The sequence below is a fragment of the Homalodisca vitripennis genome, unplaced genomic scaffold (assembly GCF_021130785.1).
Source record: "Homalodisca vitripennis isolate AUS2020 unplaced genomic scaffold, UT_GWSS_2.1 ScUCBcl_20;HRSCAF=552, whole genome shotgun sequence".
Taxonomy (NCBI): Eukaryota; Metazoa; Arthropoda; class Insecta; order Hemiptera; family Cicadellidae; genus Homalodisca; species Homalodisca vitripennis.
The window spans coordinates 249,117-264,868 of record NW_025776140.1 but is presented as its reverse complement, the minus strand read 5'-3'; the positions used below and the strand labels follow the sequence as shown (position 1 = coordinate 264,868).

The window sequence follows — 15,752 nt, the reverse complement described above, 5'->3', positions numbered from 1 at the left end:
ATTTCTGCATTTTAGCGATAACTCAGTTGATCATAGGCAAGAACAAAAAAAACTCAGAAAAATCTTTCCTGTAATCTCACACTTGACAAACAAATTTCAAGAAGCTTACCAGCCTTCACAAAATATTTCAATTGATGAATCGTTGTTGTTATGGAAGGGCAGACTGTCATTTAGACAGTACATTCCGCTGAAGGCTGCAAAGTTCGGGGTGAAAACCTATGAGCTCTGCGAGTCATCAACTGGCTATACATGGAATTTTATTGTATATACAGGCAGTGATACAGTGTTGGATTGTTCCCTCGTTACTCCAGAGATGAAAAAAACAGAAGCTATCGTTTTATGCTTAGTTGAAAAGCTTCTCAACCAAGGTTATACACTTTGGATGGACAATTTTTATAATGATCCTGAACTTGCTAAATTTCTGAAAAGTAAAAAAACTGATTGTGTAGGAACTTTGAGATTAGGAAGGAAATCTGTCCCCAAAGACTTCAAAAACAAAACGTTATCAAAAGGAGAAATACTAGTGGTTCACAGTGGGGATGTTTCCATCTTCAAATGGCGCGATAAGCGCATAGTTAGCCTTATATCAACATACCACAATATTGAAATGAAAACTTGTAGAAGTAGGTCAAATGTTGAAATGCTGAAACCTACAGTAGTTACAGATTACAACAGCAATATGGGTGGTGTTGATGTAAGGGATCAAATGTTGGAAAATTACCTTATGGAAAGAAAGCGTAACATAAAATGGTATGTCAAAGTTTTCAAACGACTGCTAAATGTAACCATATTGAACTGCTATATTATATGGAAGGCAAAAAATCCAAAAATAGACCATCTTACATTTAGGCTAGGCCTTATAAAAGAGATTATTGAACAATTCCAAGGAGGTTTAGAAAGACCCAGCTATGGTAGACCATCAATTGAGCCATCACCTGCTCGACTAGTAGAACGGCACTTTATTGACCGAATACCACCTTCTGGTAAGAAGGCAAAACCACAAAAACGATGTGTAGTTTGTTCCAAACATGGCCAAAGAAGGGAAACAGTTTTCTGGTGCCCAGATTGCGAAGCAGGTCTCTGTGTGGGGGAATGTTTCAAGGCATACCACACGAAAATCAACTTTTGAGGTAAAAATACTATTTTTCTTGTTGTAAATACATATAAATGTCATAAAACTGTATTGTTTTATCATTTTCAGGTTATGTTTGTCTAAAAATAAAAATATAATGATCTATGTGTGTTTTTATTTACATGCACAGCTTAAAACATATCGGAGTAGCAAAATTTAAGAAAACTGCAGAAAAACTCACGCAGTAAGGGGGTATAGGTGCACACAAAAAAAAACGCGTCGAAGGGTTAATGAAAGATCACGAAGCAGAAGAAAACTTTCATTGTTCATACGACTTGTATCGAAATGTAATATCAGAAATGAACATTTCCTTTGCAAAATTGGGCCACGAGGAATGCGAAAGATGTGAAAAGTACAATCTACACAAACAAGATCATGGCCAAATCGATGAACTTTTGTGTCCGGAATGCAATGAATGGAAAGATCATAAAAAGAAATATACTGAAGCCCGAGAAGCATATGAAAAATCAATTGATAAAGACAATTTAGATAGTTATAGGCCTTCTGGCAGTGGCGCACCCAGGGGGGGGCTTTGGGGGCTTAAGCCCCCCCCAAGGACCTGATATATCCGACTAATAAATACTGTATGTGACTAATCATTCGTTATGTATCATCATATATGTTTTATCGTACTTTTATAAACTATAATGAATGGTAACGTTAAACCTATTTATTAAAGTAACACAGATTAAATCATAGAAATCAAAAGTTGTGAAACAAATATTTAGACGTATGTATTCACAGTATAACTGCCTGCGCTGCTGTGTTAGCTCCCTCCATTCCATCCTGCTCTATGGCGATGACTACGTGCCGTTGCCATGGGCGACCAGCTCTAGTTTCCACAACTCTCACCAGACGCGCCCGTGCCCGCCCCGGCAGTGAATTTGTCTTTTGTCCAGTTGACAGTCGTAGTTTTATCGAATTGCAGTATAGTGTGTGTTATGGGTTGTCTGGCTGTCAAGTTCAAGCTGTGTTTGTGGTCTAGGTCTGACAAATTGGTTGGACAGTAGTCTAGTAAGTTATGGGTGATAAAAGAAAAGCTAGTATACAAAACTATTTTAAACCGTTGAAATGCCACAAAAATATTTCGGCAAGTAAGGAGCTGCCTACATGTGCTGAACAGCCTGAGTTTGTGTTGGAGGATGTCTCGGGAGCTAACGTAAGAACTCTGCAGTCCGATGTAAGTCAAAATAACTTAGACATTGCTTTGTTTAAAACAAAAAAATTGACAGACAGTGAAAAGTTAAAAGTGTTGAATGACAGATGGGTCCCTCAAAGTAGTTTTAACTTTCCTTACAGAACGTACGGGACTCAACAACGAAAATTTTTGTTTTCATGGCTAAATAAATATACTTGGCTGTCTTATTCTGGAATTGAAGACTCTGCATACTGTGTTCATTGTATGCTTTTTTCCAAAAAAGAAGTAGGCAAGAGTAACGCTCAACATACTGGCCAACTTGTTGAGGAAGGTTTTTCTAACTGGAAAAAAGCATTAGAAAAATTTGAAAAGCATGCAGCCTCACAGTACCACAAGGACTCTTGTGTAAGCGCAGCTAACTTTAAAAGAGTAATGGATAGTGAAATCAAATCAATCGACAAATCCCTTGATAAAGGGAAAGACCTTCAAGCCCAAAACAACGTGAAAAGAATCCTTCCGATAATAGACACTATTATTTTGTGTGGAAGGCAAAATATTGCTCTTAGGGGCCATAGAGATTATGGCGAGTTTGATATAAATCGTAGACCTGCCGAGAATGAGGGTAACTTTAGAGCACTGCTTAGAGCCAGAATTGAAGCGGGGGATCAAGATTTAAAAAAAACACTTTGAATCATGTGGAAAAAATGCTACGTACATAAGTTGGAACTTCCAAAACCAAATAATTGATGCTTGTAACCAGATCATAACTGAAAAAATAGCAACTAAAGTTAAAGAGGCTAAGTTTTTTAGTATTCTCGCAGATGAAACGTCCGATGTTTCAACAATTGAACAGTTTTCGTTGTGTCTACGATACGTAGATTCTGATGCATCAAATAATTACCAAATATGTGAGCAATTTCTCAAGTTCATGCCACTAACCTCCACAACCGGTAGGGAGTTGGCAAAAACTGTAATAAAAGGACTTGAAGATAGTAACATTGACGTCAATAACCTACGTGGCCAGGGGTACGATGGAGCGGCTGCCATGAGTGGGAAGTTTAATGGGACCCAAGCCTGTATCCAAGAAGCTCACCCCACAGCAATATTTGTGCATTGCGCTTCTCATAGCCTTAATCTGGCATTATCAAACGCTTCTGAAGTTGCACCTATCAGAAACTGTTTCGGAATAGTAGAGAGGGTGTATAATTTTTTCAACACTCCTAAAAGACAAGCCGTTTTACAACAGTGTATTGCATCGGAGATAAATGTTGAAACCAACAGGAAAAAACTGCTACAACTTTGTCCAACAAGATGGGTGCAAAGGCATGATGCCGTCTTTGTCATGAAGGAGCTTCTTCAACCAGTTGAAGTAGCGTTGGAGGAAATAAAAAACTGGAGTGATAGAGACTCTTCTTCTGGAACTCTTATTTTACTCAGCTCTTTACGTCAAGGCGAATTCATCATTTCTCTCTTGGCATCAGACAAGCTCCTTGGTTACACTGTAAACCTAAGCAAAAAGCTGCAAGGAAGTGATTTGGAACTATCTTCTGCAATCACACATGCTGAAACTGTACTTGAAAGCCTAAAATCCATAAGAACAAATGCGGATGAAGAGTTTCACTCCTTGTTTGAAGAGGCTACCCATATGGCCAACAACTTTGGATGTAAAATCTCCATGCCCCGAACAGTTGGCAGACAACAAAATAGAAACAACACACCAGCAGATACGCCTGAAGTGTACTACCGGCGATCTATTTTCATCCCTTGGATTGAATCTTTGATAAGTTCTTTGGAATCCCGATTCATGAAACATAAAGACATATTGAAGGGGTTTGAGTGTCTGATGCCTACAGCCGATGGATCACGTGGAAAGGAAGAAACCTCAAAACTTAATTATCTGCAGCTGTGTTGTTTTTATAAAAATGACATAATTGAAAGTGGTGGGAACAACGAAAGCCTGCTCAAAGCCGAGTTTGAGTTGTGGCACAACAGCTTTAAGACCCACACCAACACACCAAGAAATGTAATTGATTTGTTGAACTTGTGTGATAAGGACATGTTTCCTAACATCCACATATTGTTGAAAATATTGTGCACTATCCCTGTAACTACGAGTACAGCAGAAAGGTCGTTCTCAACATTACGTAGACTCAAGACCTATCTAAGGAATACCATGGGTGCTAACAGACTGAGTGGACTGGCGGCTTTGAATATTCACCGTGAAATAGAAGTGACCAATACAGAGGTAGTTTCTGTTCTCAAAAAATCGACCAGACGTCTAGATTTTGTCTTGTAAATATTTTAACTTTAACTTACATCTCATTTTGTAATCATTAAATTTACATTTGTAATTTAAATGTATTATTTCTTTCCTTGAAAACTTAAAACTAATTAATGACAGTCCAACTTATTCCAGGATGACATTTCATAATAAAAATCAATATAAAGCTTTAACTTGTAATTTTAATAAGGTTTTAATTGAGCTAAAAGCTGGTTTAATGTAATAGTAGCCTATTAACTTAAATTTTTCTCTAATAAGATTAACTTGTAGTTGATTATGAAACAGGCCACAGACAGTTGGTTTTAGCTTACTCAATTATCTAATGATCATGTAATACAGTGATGTACCAAATGTTACATTATTGTAGTTCGATATGTTATAGGCCAACTAATTATATATTACTGGTCATTGAAGGTCATGTAATGGAAAACTATAGGCGTACATTTTATACTTGGGAAGCCGAAGCCCCCCCCAAACCAAAATTCTGGGTGCGCCCCTGCCTTCTGGTACAGTTGTCTACACAATGGACTTGCAGAAAGTAATAATGTTGCCTCACATTGAACAGTTCAAAGAAGCAGTGTTTACTCGTAGAATTGTCCTTTTCAATGAATCATTTGTGCCTGTTGGAAAAAAAACCAACCATGGATCCTTTTGCATGCATCTGGCATGAGGGAATTTCCGGTAGGAAAAAGGAGGACATTGCGAGTGCATAAAATTCTTCTATCATGCACAAAAGAGATGCAAAAAAAATACACATTTGGATGGACAATTGTGCAGCCCAGAACAAAAATTGGGCTTTGTTTTCCTACCTGACAGGATTGGTAAATTCAAATGATATTGAAGCTAATGAGATTGTTTTAAACTATCTAGAGACAGGACATACATTTATGTCTGCAGACCATTTCCATCACCAAGTTAATAAACAGGTAAGCAATGATAAATTTGAATTTAGAACCTATTATATTACAAGTACCTCTACTTTTATAATGTAAATGTTATAAAATTAAGTAATCTTTTACTTTTCCACTTTCGGCGCAGCTTTTTATTTGTTTCTTTTTCCTTAAGTTATTCAATTTTAAATTTTTGTATTGTTTCAGATAAAGTCAAAAGGAAAAATGTATGATTTTGAAGACTTCAAAGATGCTGTCAAAGCTAGTAACTCTGGAAAGGTTACTGTAAAGAGCATGGAGCATCAGGACTTTTTCACAGAATTTAACTATTCTTCACAGTATAAAATTATGCATAAAGTTCCTTGTCCATATCTTAGTGAAATGGTACATGTTCTTTTCCAAAGAGGATCTTTTGACATGTTCTACAGAAAATCATTCAGTGGGGAAGTCTTTCAATTGTCCTTTTTAAAAGCAGGATTTACGAAGAAGAGAGAAGTTCCAAAACCAAATACAAGAACCAGCCCCAGAGGTGTGAACAAAGAAAAGAAACAAGACATTATTAAAAAACTTGTGCCTTTGATGCCTCCCAACAGACATGGCTTTTGGGTTGATCTAGCAGTGAGTGAGGAGCCTGATCTAATCACAGAACATGACATTGACTGAGTTGTATAGACAATATTCATGTAAATTTCTAAAAATGTGTGTAACTTTGTCATCATAGTAATTAGAAGTCTCATTTTATCATTAAAACTAACACTAGATAAATATTATGTGACTTGTTACTGTGTTTAGCCCTACAATCATTCTGTTGAAATCGCATAGAACAAGAAGCCAAAAAACCGTATGTGGCAGATACGCTTTTTTGGCTTAGAATCGCTTAAGGTACACTTATGTAACTACAAGTATTTAAATGATAAATGAATTTTTTTACTTCATAAACTATATTTTTAGATTCTGGATACAATATTACAAATTGCCTCAAAAAACCAGAACTTAATATTTAAATCTACTGCTTGGCAATGAGCAAAAGAGTAAAGTCAGCCTAGCTCAAAATAGGCCAGATGTCAGATACCCTTTTCTTCCTTAGCAGGGCAGAATTATTGTTTGGGGTTTACATGTTATAAAGGGGCTTCATTTTCTGATGATCGAGAAGAAATTAAAAAGTACGGCTTAGGCTACTATGTTGTCATGAAACTTATGCAAATGGGAAACTATTTGAATAAAGGCTTCCATTTATTTGTTGACAACTTTTACACCAGCTTTGGACTTATACAAGACCTGTACAGAAAACAAACCTTCCTCACTGGTACCATAAGAAGAAACCGGAAGAACTTACCCAATGATGTTAAAAGAAAATTTGCTGTTGGAGAAAAGAAATATTATAGGAGTGACTATGTTTTGACTCTAGCTTATCGTGAAAAATCATCACAGTCCAGACCATTAATACTTGCCTCGTCTGATTCACAAGCCATAGATGTTCAGACCAGGTGCACAAAATTTGGTTTTGAAAGAATAAAAAATAAACCAAAAGTCATTGATGAATATAACAGATACATGGGTGGAATTGATACAAACGACATGATGCTGTATGCTTATCTGGATGAGAGGCGTACAGTCAAATTCTGGAAAAAAGTTGTATTCAACGTTTTTGGACGAATGGTTCTAAATTCGTATATTCTGTATAAACTAAATTGTTTAGGTAAGCCTATGACTAGATATCAGTTTGTTGTGTCAATTGAGTCGCCAAGGCTAAATCCAAAATTTAAAAAAGTTGAGATATTGATGACATTGAGTTCTGTATTACCTAGGCTACAGATTTGTCACTTCAAAATGTTCCAAAACCAGTTAAAAACTGTTTAAAATTAATATTTAAAAGTGAAGGTTGTTCCAAAATCAGTTATATCCTATAGCCATTCGGTTCCAAAAACAGTCATATCTGCACAGATGACAATGTTCCAAAACCAGCTATATCAAACTACAATAACTTACAATGTTTCATGTTTCTGTGTCAAAATAAGTTAAATCCCAAAAGACTTTTCCTATAGGGAACTGCTGATCATTTTCCTTCTGAATTAATTGTTTATTTTGTTGGCTAATTTTAAATTTCAAAGGCTAAAATAGTGTTATAAGAAGCAATAGCACTCAATTATTTAACATTATTTTAAAAGCTCCTGATTTGTTGTGTGTCATAAACATGGAGGCTGAACATACAGGAGGTATTTTAGAAGGTAGTGAAGGCGTTGGTATTGATATTATAAATGCTGAAGTTGTAATTGTTCAACAAGAAAATGTCAATATAATGGACATAACAGTGGAAACTCCACAAAATGTGGAACAAGTAGAGTTGGTAGAAGAGATGCCTGGCCCTTTGGCAAAGAAAAGGAAGAAAAACGAAAGAGCATGGAAGAAAACTGTTGCAAAAGTTGCTAGGTAAGTTAACAACATTTGGTAAAGAAAACTAAACTAGCCTAATCTTAACACTCATTTGAACTAAAATAACCTAACCTCAACTAAGCTAACCTAACCTCAACTAAACTAACCTATAACCGCAACTAAACTACTTAATCTCAACCAGCCTAAAGTAATTCAGCTTAGGCCCTAACTTAACTACAACAGTTTTTGACAACGTTTGCGATCTATAATTTGTTTTTATTACAGGTTAGTATTTTTTTAAAGGTATAGGAGAACTAATAATCCCTATTTTGTTTTAGACACCGCCCGAAGGGATTTCCACAGATGCCTAGTTGTAAACATTCGGCCAAAAGTAAGTACCGCTGCGCAGAACTTTCCCTGCAGGATGTTAGAAAGATACATCAGCAATACTATAAAGACGCTGACCTTCAATCAAAGAAGAATTTTATTCTTCAGCACGTCATTGTTTCCTCAGCAAAAAGGACTCGTCTTCCAGAAGGTATCAAATCAAAAAGAAATGTAAGTACTGACTTTTTCTTACCTAAAATGAGGAACAACAAAACTGAGAATGTTAAAGTATGTCGGGCAGCACTACTTACAATTTTGCAAGAGAGTAAAAACCGAGTGCAATTGATTTGCAAAAAGTACCTGGAAACAGGCGTCGTACCTTTGGAGACTCGTGGAGGAGCACGCCAAGTTGATAAATATAATATAAAGAAAGACAGCATCAAATCTTTTATTAAAACATTTATTCCAGTACAAAAACACTATTGCAGAGCGAAAAACAAGCATAGGCAATACCTTCCAAGTGAGCTTAACATTACAAAAATGTGGAAAATGTATATTGAGCAGCATCCAACTGAAGAATTAAAGTGTGAGTATGACTTTTTCAGGCTGGTTTTTTCTGAGAACTTTAACATTGGTTTTGACGCTCCGTACACTGATAAGTGTTCAACCTGCACAAGGCTTGAGTGTGAACTAGCCACAGAAAAAGATGCAGGCAAGCGTGAAACACTAAAGCTAAACCTAAAAGCCCACAAAGTCCGTGCAGACAAATTCTACAAACTTTTGCAAGAAAATAATGATAAAGAGCTTATTCTGAGCTATGATTGTCAGAAAAATCTTGTCCTTCCTAAAATACCGGACCAAGCCGCATACTATAAGCGCCAGCTATATCTATATAATTTTGTGATTTGTGAGGGACATTCTAAAGTCCTCTTGAATTCAGAAAACACCTTTTCTTACCTCTGGACTGAAAACCAGTATGCAAAAGGGTCCAGTCAAATTGCATCTGCTGTTTACCACAGGTTAACAAGCGCTAACATGGAAAATGTCACCACAGTCAAACTTTTCTCTGACGGCTGTGGTGGCCAAAACAAGAACACAACTGTTGTCGGTATGATTGCTCATTGGCTCCTGAAAGATGCACCTAAACATGTTACTAAAGTTGTACTACTCTTTCCGGTAGTCGGCCATTCTTTCATTCCCCCTGATAGAGTGTTTGGAGTACTTGAAAGGAAATTTCAAGATCTGAGTGTAATCAACAATCCCAATGAGTACACTGAAATAATTGAAAAGCACTGTACTGTTGTGAAACTTGGGACGGATTGCCCTGTGAGTGATTGGAAAACTCTAACCGATGCTGTTCTAAAAAAACCAGGACAATGGCATTTTCAATTTCAAAAGGCCAAGAAATTTATCTTTTCAAGAAGTAAAAGTAATCCAAACTCCATCCTGGTACAAGGAGAAGCAAACTATGTATTTGAAATCGGCGAGAGTAAGTCAGTAATGAAAAGGGGGAAAAATTTTGACAATGCAGTTTTGAGAGTGATACAAGAAGGACACCCAGTGAAACAAGTAAAAATCAATGATGTGAAATGCTTGCTAAATCTCCACTATGGAAATGACTGGCAACGGGAGCCAAAGTTGAAGTTTTTCAAGGACTTATTCCAGCTACCTACCACCAATCAAGGCGAAGAAGATGATGATGATGATTTTGAAATAAATGAAGAGGATGAGCCTATGATAGAGTGAAAATATTTTTAATAAACGACACATTTATTTTATAAACTCTGTAGATAAATAAATTCATGGTTTTGTATTGAAAATGAATACGATTGTGTTCATTAATCCTAACCTAACTTTACCTAACAATATAGGCTACAATGTTTTGAGAAAAAAGGATTTAATAATATAAGGTTCTGTTTTTAACTTATTTTGGAATGGTAAACGCAATTTAACTGGTTTTGGAACCAAAGTTAAAAAGCAAATGGCGGAGATTAAGTTTCCAAAAGCAGCTAAATCATAGTTACTGTTCCAAAACAAGCTATGCCATATATTTAATCGGCTGCAGTAATTATAACTTTTGTACCATTTTTTAGCAATTTTAAAACAATATAACTAATTTTTTAACCTTTTTTTTTAAACAAAAATCATAAAAATGTAATGGATGTGAGAAAAGCAATCAGTTTTTGGCATTTATCTAAAAAACTTGCAGAGTGGATTTAGCTTGTTTTGGCATTTGGCGACTCAATTATTAGAGACATATCTGAGGAATGGCTACGGATGAAGACTCCCAGTGGTACTGGTGGTGGCGGTGATGCTCCAGACAACCAGCCGGCTGCCAGCTCTTCTACTCAAACTTATGGAATATTCAAGTTACCAGGGAAACAAGAAAAATGTTGTGCTGTATGCAGTAAAATTAGTCTTCAAAGTGGTGGTAAAATGAAGAGATCCAGAACTGCCTGTGTCAAATGTAATAAAGGCTTACATGGAGTGTGCCTCACCAAACATGTTTGTTAGACTTGTCAGCAGTTCTGTAACAGTTCTTCTGTGTGCAAAATAATTTATTTTTAGTTTTTTGGTATGAGTAAGTTTTAGAATAGTTCTCATGAACTTTCAAACTTAATAAGACCATGAAATAACTGAGTTAGAGACAAAATATTGTTTCATTACTGCTTAATTGGCCTGTTCTCTGTCGTTAAGTTATCTTTTTCTGCTTCTATCTATTTTCTAACTTCTACCATTATTATTATTTTTCCTCGTATCTCAGCCATTTATTGAAGAAAAGTATTGAAATCAGTTGCAATCTCCTAAGCAATAACTTGTAAATACATGTATCTATATGTGTGGACTGTTTTATTTTTTTAGATTACACAAAATTCCTGTAAACCAAAAAGTTTTTTTCAAAAAAGCGCGGTCCTAAAAGGGTTAAATTCGGATTTGTCTATAATTAATACATAAAATGAAGTATTTTCCTGTAGATTTTTTTTAGTATAATAATGAAATTTACCAAATGCATCAATTTACTAAATGACAGTTTTCTCATTTCTGAAAATTTAGTTTAGATGGACATAATGCCTTTTGAAACTGGACAACTCATTTGAAATGATACACAACAGAATATTAATCCTTAGTTTAAATTAGTTTATCGATATTTTAAAAACTGTATACTATGCTTATGTGCAATAAATTCTTCTATATAGTAATTTTGCATGGGGTGGCTGTTTTCAAAATAACCTTGCTCCCTTAGAAGTCGTCCAAATATCTATTATAAAAGTAGCTCTGAAGCGAAATCGTACTTATCCAACCAATTTATTATTTGAAGAATTTAAAGTTTTTGACATCTCGCAATTATATATCCAAACATTAGTTTTGTAAATGTTTCAACATCGAAATTCAATTTTCACTCACAGTAACCACAGCCATTTTACGCGTTCTTCACTTCATAACAGAATTATTCAGTCATGTGAATAAAAGCTTGACTCGGCGAGTGTCTACTCCAATATCGTTTTTTGCGAGCGCCCACTCGACCGTCAGGTGAATAAAACCAGCCGACTCGACTCACCCACGAGTGCCTACTCTCCAACGATGAGGCGGTATGTGACTCCGAGTAGACACTCTTGTTTTGAGGTGAATAAAAACCAAAGCCTACTCGCTACATCGAGTGCCTACTCTCCAACGATGAGGCGGTATGTGACTCCGAGTAGACACTCTTGTTTTGAGGTGAATAAAAACCAAAGCCTACTCGCTACATCGAGTGCCTACTCTCAAACGATGAGGCGGTATGTGACTCCGAGTAGACACTCTTGTTTTGAGGTGAATAAAAACCAAAGCCTACTCGCTACATCGAGTGCCTACTCTCCAACGATGAGGCGGTATGTGACTCCGAGTAGACACTCTTGTTTTGAGGTGAATAAAAACCAAAGCCTACTCGCTACATCGAGTGCCTACTCTCCAACGATGAGGCGGTATGTGACTCCGAGTAGACACTCTTGTTTTGAGGTGAATAAAAACCAAAGCCTACTCGCTACATCGAGTGCCTACTCTCCAACGATGAGGCGGTATGTGACTCCGAGTAGACACTCTTGTTTTGAGGTGAATAAAAACCAAAGCCTACTCGCTACATCGAGTGCCTACTCTCAAACAAGTGAGTCTCCTCAGTAGCAGACTCGCCACCCCTGAGTGCACACGCTTCAGTTATGGATGAATGTATGCCAGTTAGAGCTCGAAAAATTTACAAAGTCAGAAGAGAATCGCGTGAGGACGACTATCGTTCGCTTTACAGATTTAGTAGGGAGAGTGTTTTGTGGTTAACCGAACATTTTTTGGGAGAAGATGAAGAACGTCGCGGTGGAGCCTTAACAAACGTTAACCGAATGAAAGTGTTTCTACGGTATTTGGGTGACCCAGGCTTTCAATTTGGAGTAGGAGAGGACATCGGAGTCCACAGATCAATTGTATCCAAGACAATTTCTTCAGTTACGACTGCAGTTCTAAACAAGGCTGATGTATGGATTAAGTTTCCGACAACCGAAGAAGAAATGGAAGTGGAGAAAGCCAAGTGGTAAACAAACTACAGTTTCCCGAATTCAATAGGTGCAATTGATTGCACTCAAATCCCCATTGTAAAGCCGTTTTTACACGGGGATGAGTATATAAACAGAAAACGATTTGCAAGTGTTAACGTTCAGGCTACTTGCAATGGATTAGAAGAGTTTACCAGTGTCGATGCTTCTTGGCCTGGCTCCGTTCACGATTCCAGAATTTGGAAAAATTCAGATGTTTACCGTGTAATGGAAAGAAATGTGGGGGAATCGCTGTTAATTGCAGACTCAGGATACGGGATCGCCCCATGGTTAATGACGCCGTTTTCCCCACCTGCAACACCTGTTCAAGTGTCTTTAACAGATGTTTGACCAAAGAACGAGTTACTATTGAAAGATGTTTTGGTCAGATGAAACAGCGATTCCCTATCCTCCAACACAAATTAAGAATTAAGTTGGAGAACATTCCATCCTTTATTATTTGCTGTTTTATTTTACACAACACAGCGAAACGCCTAAATGATGAAGATTTTGAAGCCGTCGCTGAACAGCCTGGCGAAGAAAACAATTTTGAAGATGAAATTCCTCACTACGGAGAGTGCCAAATAAGGCGATTGGGACAAGCTAGAAGAATGCAACTGGCAAATGTAATCTACCAGCAACATTTGTAAAAAGTTCTGTAAGACTTGTCTTTAATGTTAAGAGTTTGTTTCCAGGAACAGAGTAATTAAATTCCCTCTACTGAGGAAACTAATACTTATATTTTATAAATAAATAAATGCTTCCTTATCCTTTATCCTAAAAAAAAAAAAAAATTATAGGTACGGGCGTCTGTGTGCCTGGGCCCGTCTGTGCCAGTAAGGCGGCTTCCTAGCTGGGGGGGGCAAACGCGGCGTCCGACGCGGCAGCAAAAATATGATGGGGCATGAGGGTGGCCTAGCTGGGCGCGCGGTGTGTGCCGCGTCGGACGCGCCAACGCGCGCCGCGTTTGCCGCCCAGCTGGCACAGACGGGCCCAGGCACACAGACGCCCGTACCTACAATTTTTTTTTTTTTTTTTATTAACATTACGCCACTTAAATCATCATTTGGTCCATCATTTTGGTTTGTTTTGTGGGTTTCGACATTGTTAGCCGCCTTTAGCATCTCTCGCTTTAATTTCATGTCAAGTAACTGCTGAGATTTTCTGAAATACTTCAACTGCTCGAGCAGGACTAAACGCTGCAAATTTGGAGTTGAAAGTTGTTTTGTCTCTTCAGTTTCTGGTAAATTGCTCCTCTTCTTACTGTGTGATGTTTGTACAGAAGTTGAAGCATCCGTTTCAATTTTTCGTTTTTTAGCGGATTGCAATAGGCATACTTCTTTCATTTCCTCTTCATCACTAAAATCTCCATCAGATTCCTCATTTGCAAGCGAAGTTAAGGGTTTTACACCTGCTGCCATTCCTCCTGCCATTCTTACAATTGAAGGATTGGAATCGGCTTCTATGAAATTCAGAAACTCTTCTTCCCATGATTTTAAAACGACCTTTTTATTTCCTGTCCTATTAACGTCGGCCTTCTTCTTAATTCGTGCCTTCATATTTTGAATTTTTTTCCAAAGCTGGCCTTCTGTCATGCATACTTTAAATTCCGCTTCCACTAGCTTCTTTATTTCAAGCATTGCGCACGAGCGCTTTCTTTTGCACTCTGGAATCATAGATTTCTCTAAAATAACTGGAAACTGTTTCAGAATCTTTACAAATTTTGCCTGGTTTTCACTTAAGTCCCAATTTACTTCATTATTTGACTCCCCCATGACTACTTGAAAATTTAAACATATACCAAGCACAGTACACAACACAACTACTGGTCTCCTCTACGTGCAGAACTGGAGTGAAGGGAAAGAGGATACAGAAAGACGCGCAGCTGTCTTTCACGTTACGACTTGTCCAAGGTCACACCCCCTCCCGTTTACAGGCGAGTGCCCACTCGCCAGTAGGGGAGACCGGGGCACTATTGGACTGGGGCACTATTGGACAATGCCTTTTATAGCTAGAGGGAAATTTTTGTCTCCCTTCAATTTCCCATTTTGGTATGCCTGAGACGGTCACATTTCACTGTGGAAAGTTTGGTTATTGTGGCACATCTTCTTAGAAATTGAGTTCATATTTTATGTTTTTTACCCAAAATGAAGTGATTTTGCATATTCACAAACTTATCTCTTTCACAGTAAGTATTATCCTGAAACAATTGTGTCTATTATTTTGAAATTGTTAGTTTAACTGACTATGCAATGAATTCATTCATTTTGAGGTTATGTCACTTCCTTTCTGTAATCTTCAATTTTTATATCTTAACCTACCTCGGGGCAGTTTTGGACAAAAGTATGGGGCACAATTGGACAAAACATTATTTTATGTTTTGTCATTGCTACATACTGTTTTTTTGTTTTTCCAGGTTAAAGATGGTTAGGAAGTATATAAAGAAAACAGACAGGGCTAATATTTCTGAAGAATCTATAGTAGCGGCATTAAATGACTATAGAAATGGTAACTACCGATCCATTAGAGAAGCTGCCGAAGCCCATGGGCTTAAAAAGTCGACCCTACATTTCAGACTCAACAAAGTAAAGCAAAAGGAAGTCAACAATGAGAATAGTCTTATAGCTAATGAGCCTAACAATGGTAATGGAGTTGATGAGCTTAACAATGAGGATCATGTCAATGAGCCTGTGGGCAATGAAAATGTAACTTTATTTCAAGAGGTTGAAGATGAGCACCAGCCAGTAAAAGAGGTTACTATAGAAGATATGGCCCCTGTTTATAACACTAAATACTCTCAAAGACAAGTATTTACACCTGAACAAGAACAAAAAATTGCAGACTATTGCATTGAAAGGTCCAGAATGAACTATGGCCTAACTTACATGATGGCCAGGGAATTAGCCTTCAAATATGCCTTGGCTTTGAATCTCGATCAACGCATACCTGCTAAATGGCGTACTACAGGCTTATCAGGAGAAGAATGGCTAAACCATTTTATGAAGAGACATCAAGGACTTTCACTTCGCCAAGCAGAAAAGACTAGTCTGTC

At 37.3% G+C, this 15,752-nt stretch overlaps 2 protein-coding genes across 2 annotated transcripts; both read left to right on the top strand.

The window, feature by feature from the left end:
- Positions 1 to 5,280: 5,280 nt before the first annotated feature.
- Positions 5,281 to 6,208, top strand: LOC124370126. The gene is made up of 2 exons (XM_046828416.1): positions 5,281 to 5,477; positions 5,649 to 6,208. The coding sequence occupies exons 1-2, from the start codon at positions 5,313 to 5,315 to the stop codon at positions 6,102 to 6,104; spliced, it is 621 nt and encodes a 206-aa protein (XP_046684372.1). The 5' UTR covers positions 5,281 to 5,312; the 3' UTR covers positions 6,105 to 6,208.
- A 985-nt stretch (positions 6,209 to 7,193) lies between these two features.
- On the top strand, positions 7,194 to 9,887 carry LOC124370132. Its single transcript, XM_046828423.1, has 2 exons — positions 7,194 to 7,871; positions 8,153 to 9,887. Exons 1-2 carry the CDS (start codon positions 7,636 to 7,638, stop codon positions 9,885 to 9,887), a joined length of 1,971 nt encoding a protein of 656 aa, XP_046684379.1. The 5' UTR covers positions 7,194 to 7,635.
- Positions 9,888 to 15,752: the final 5,865 nt, after the last annotated feature.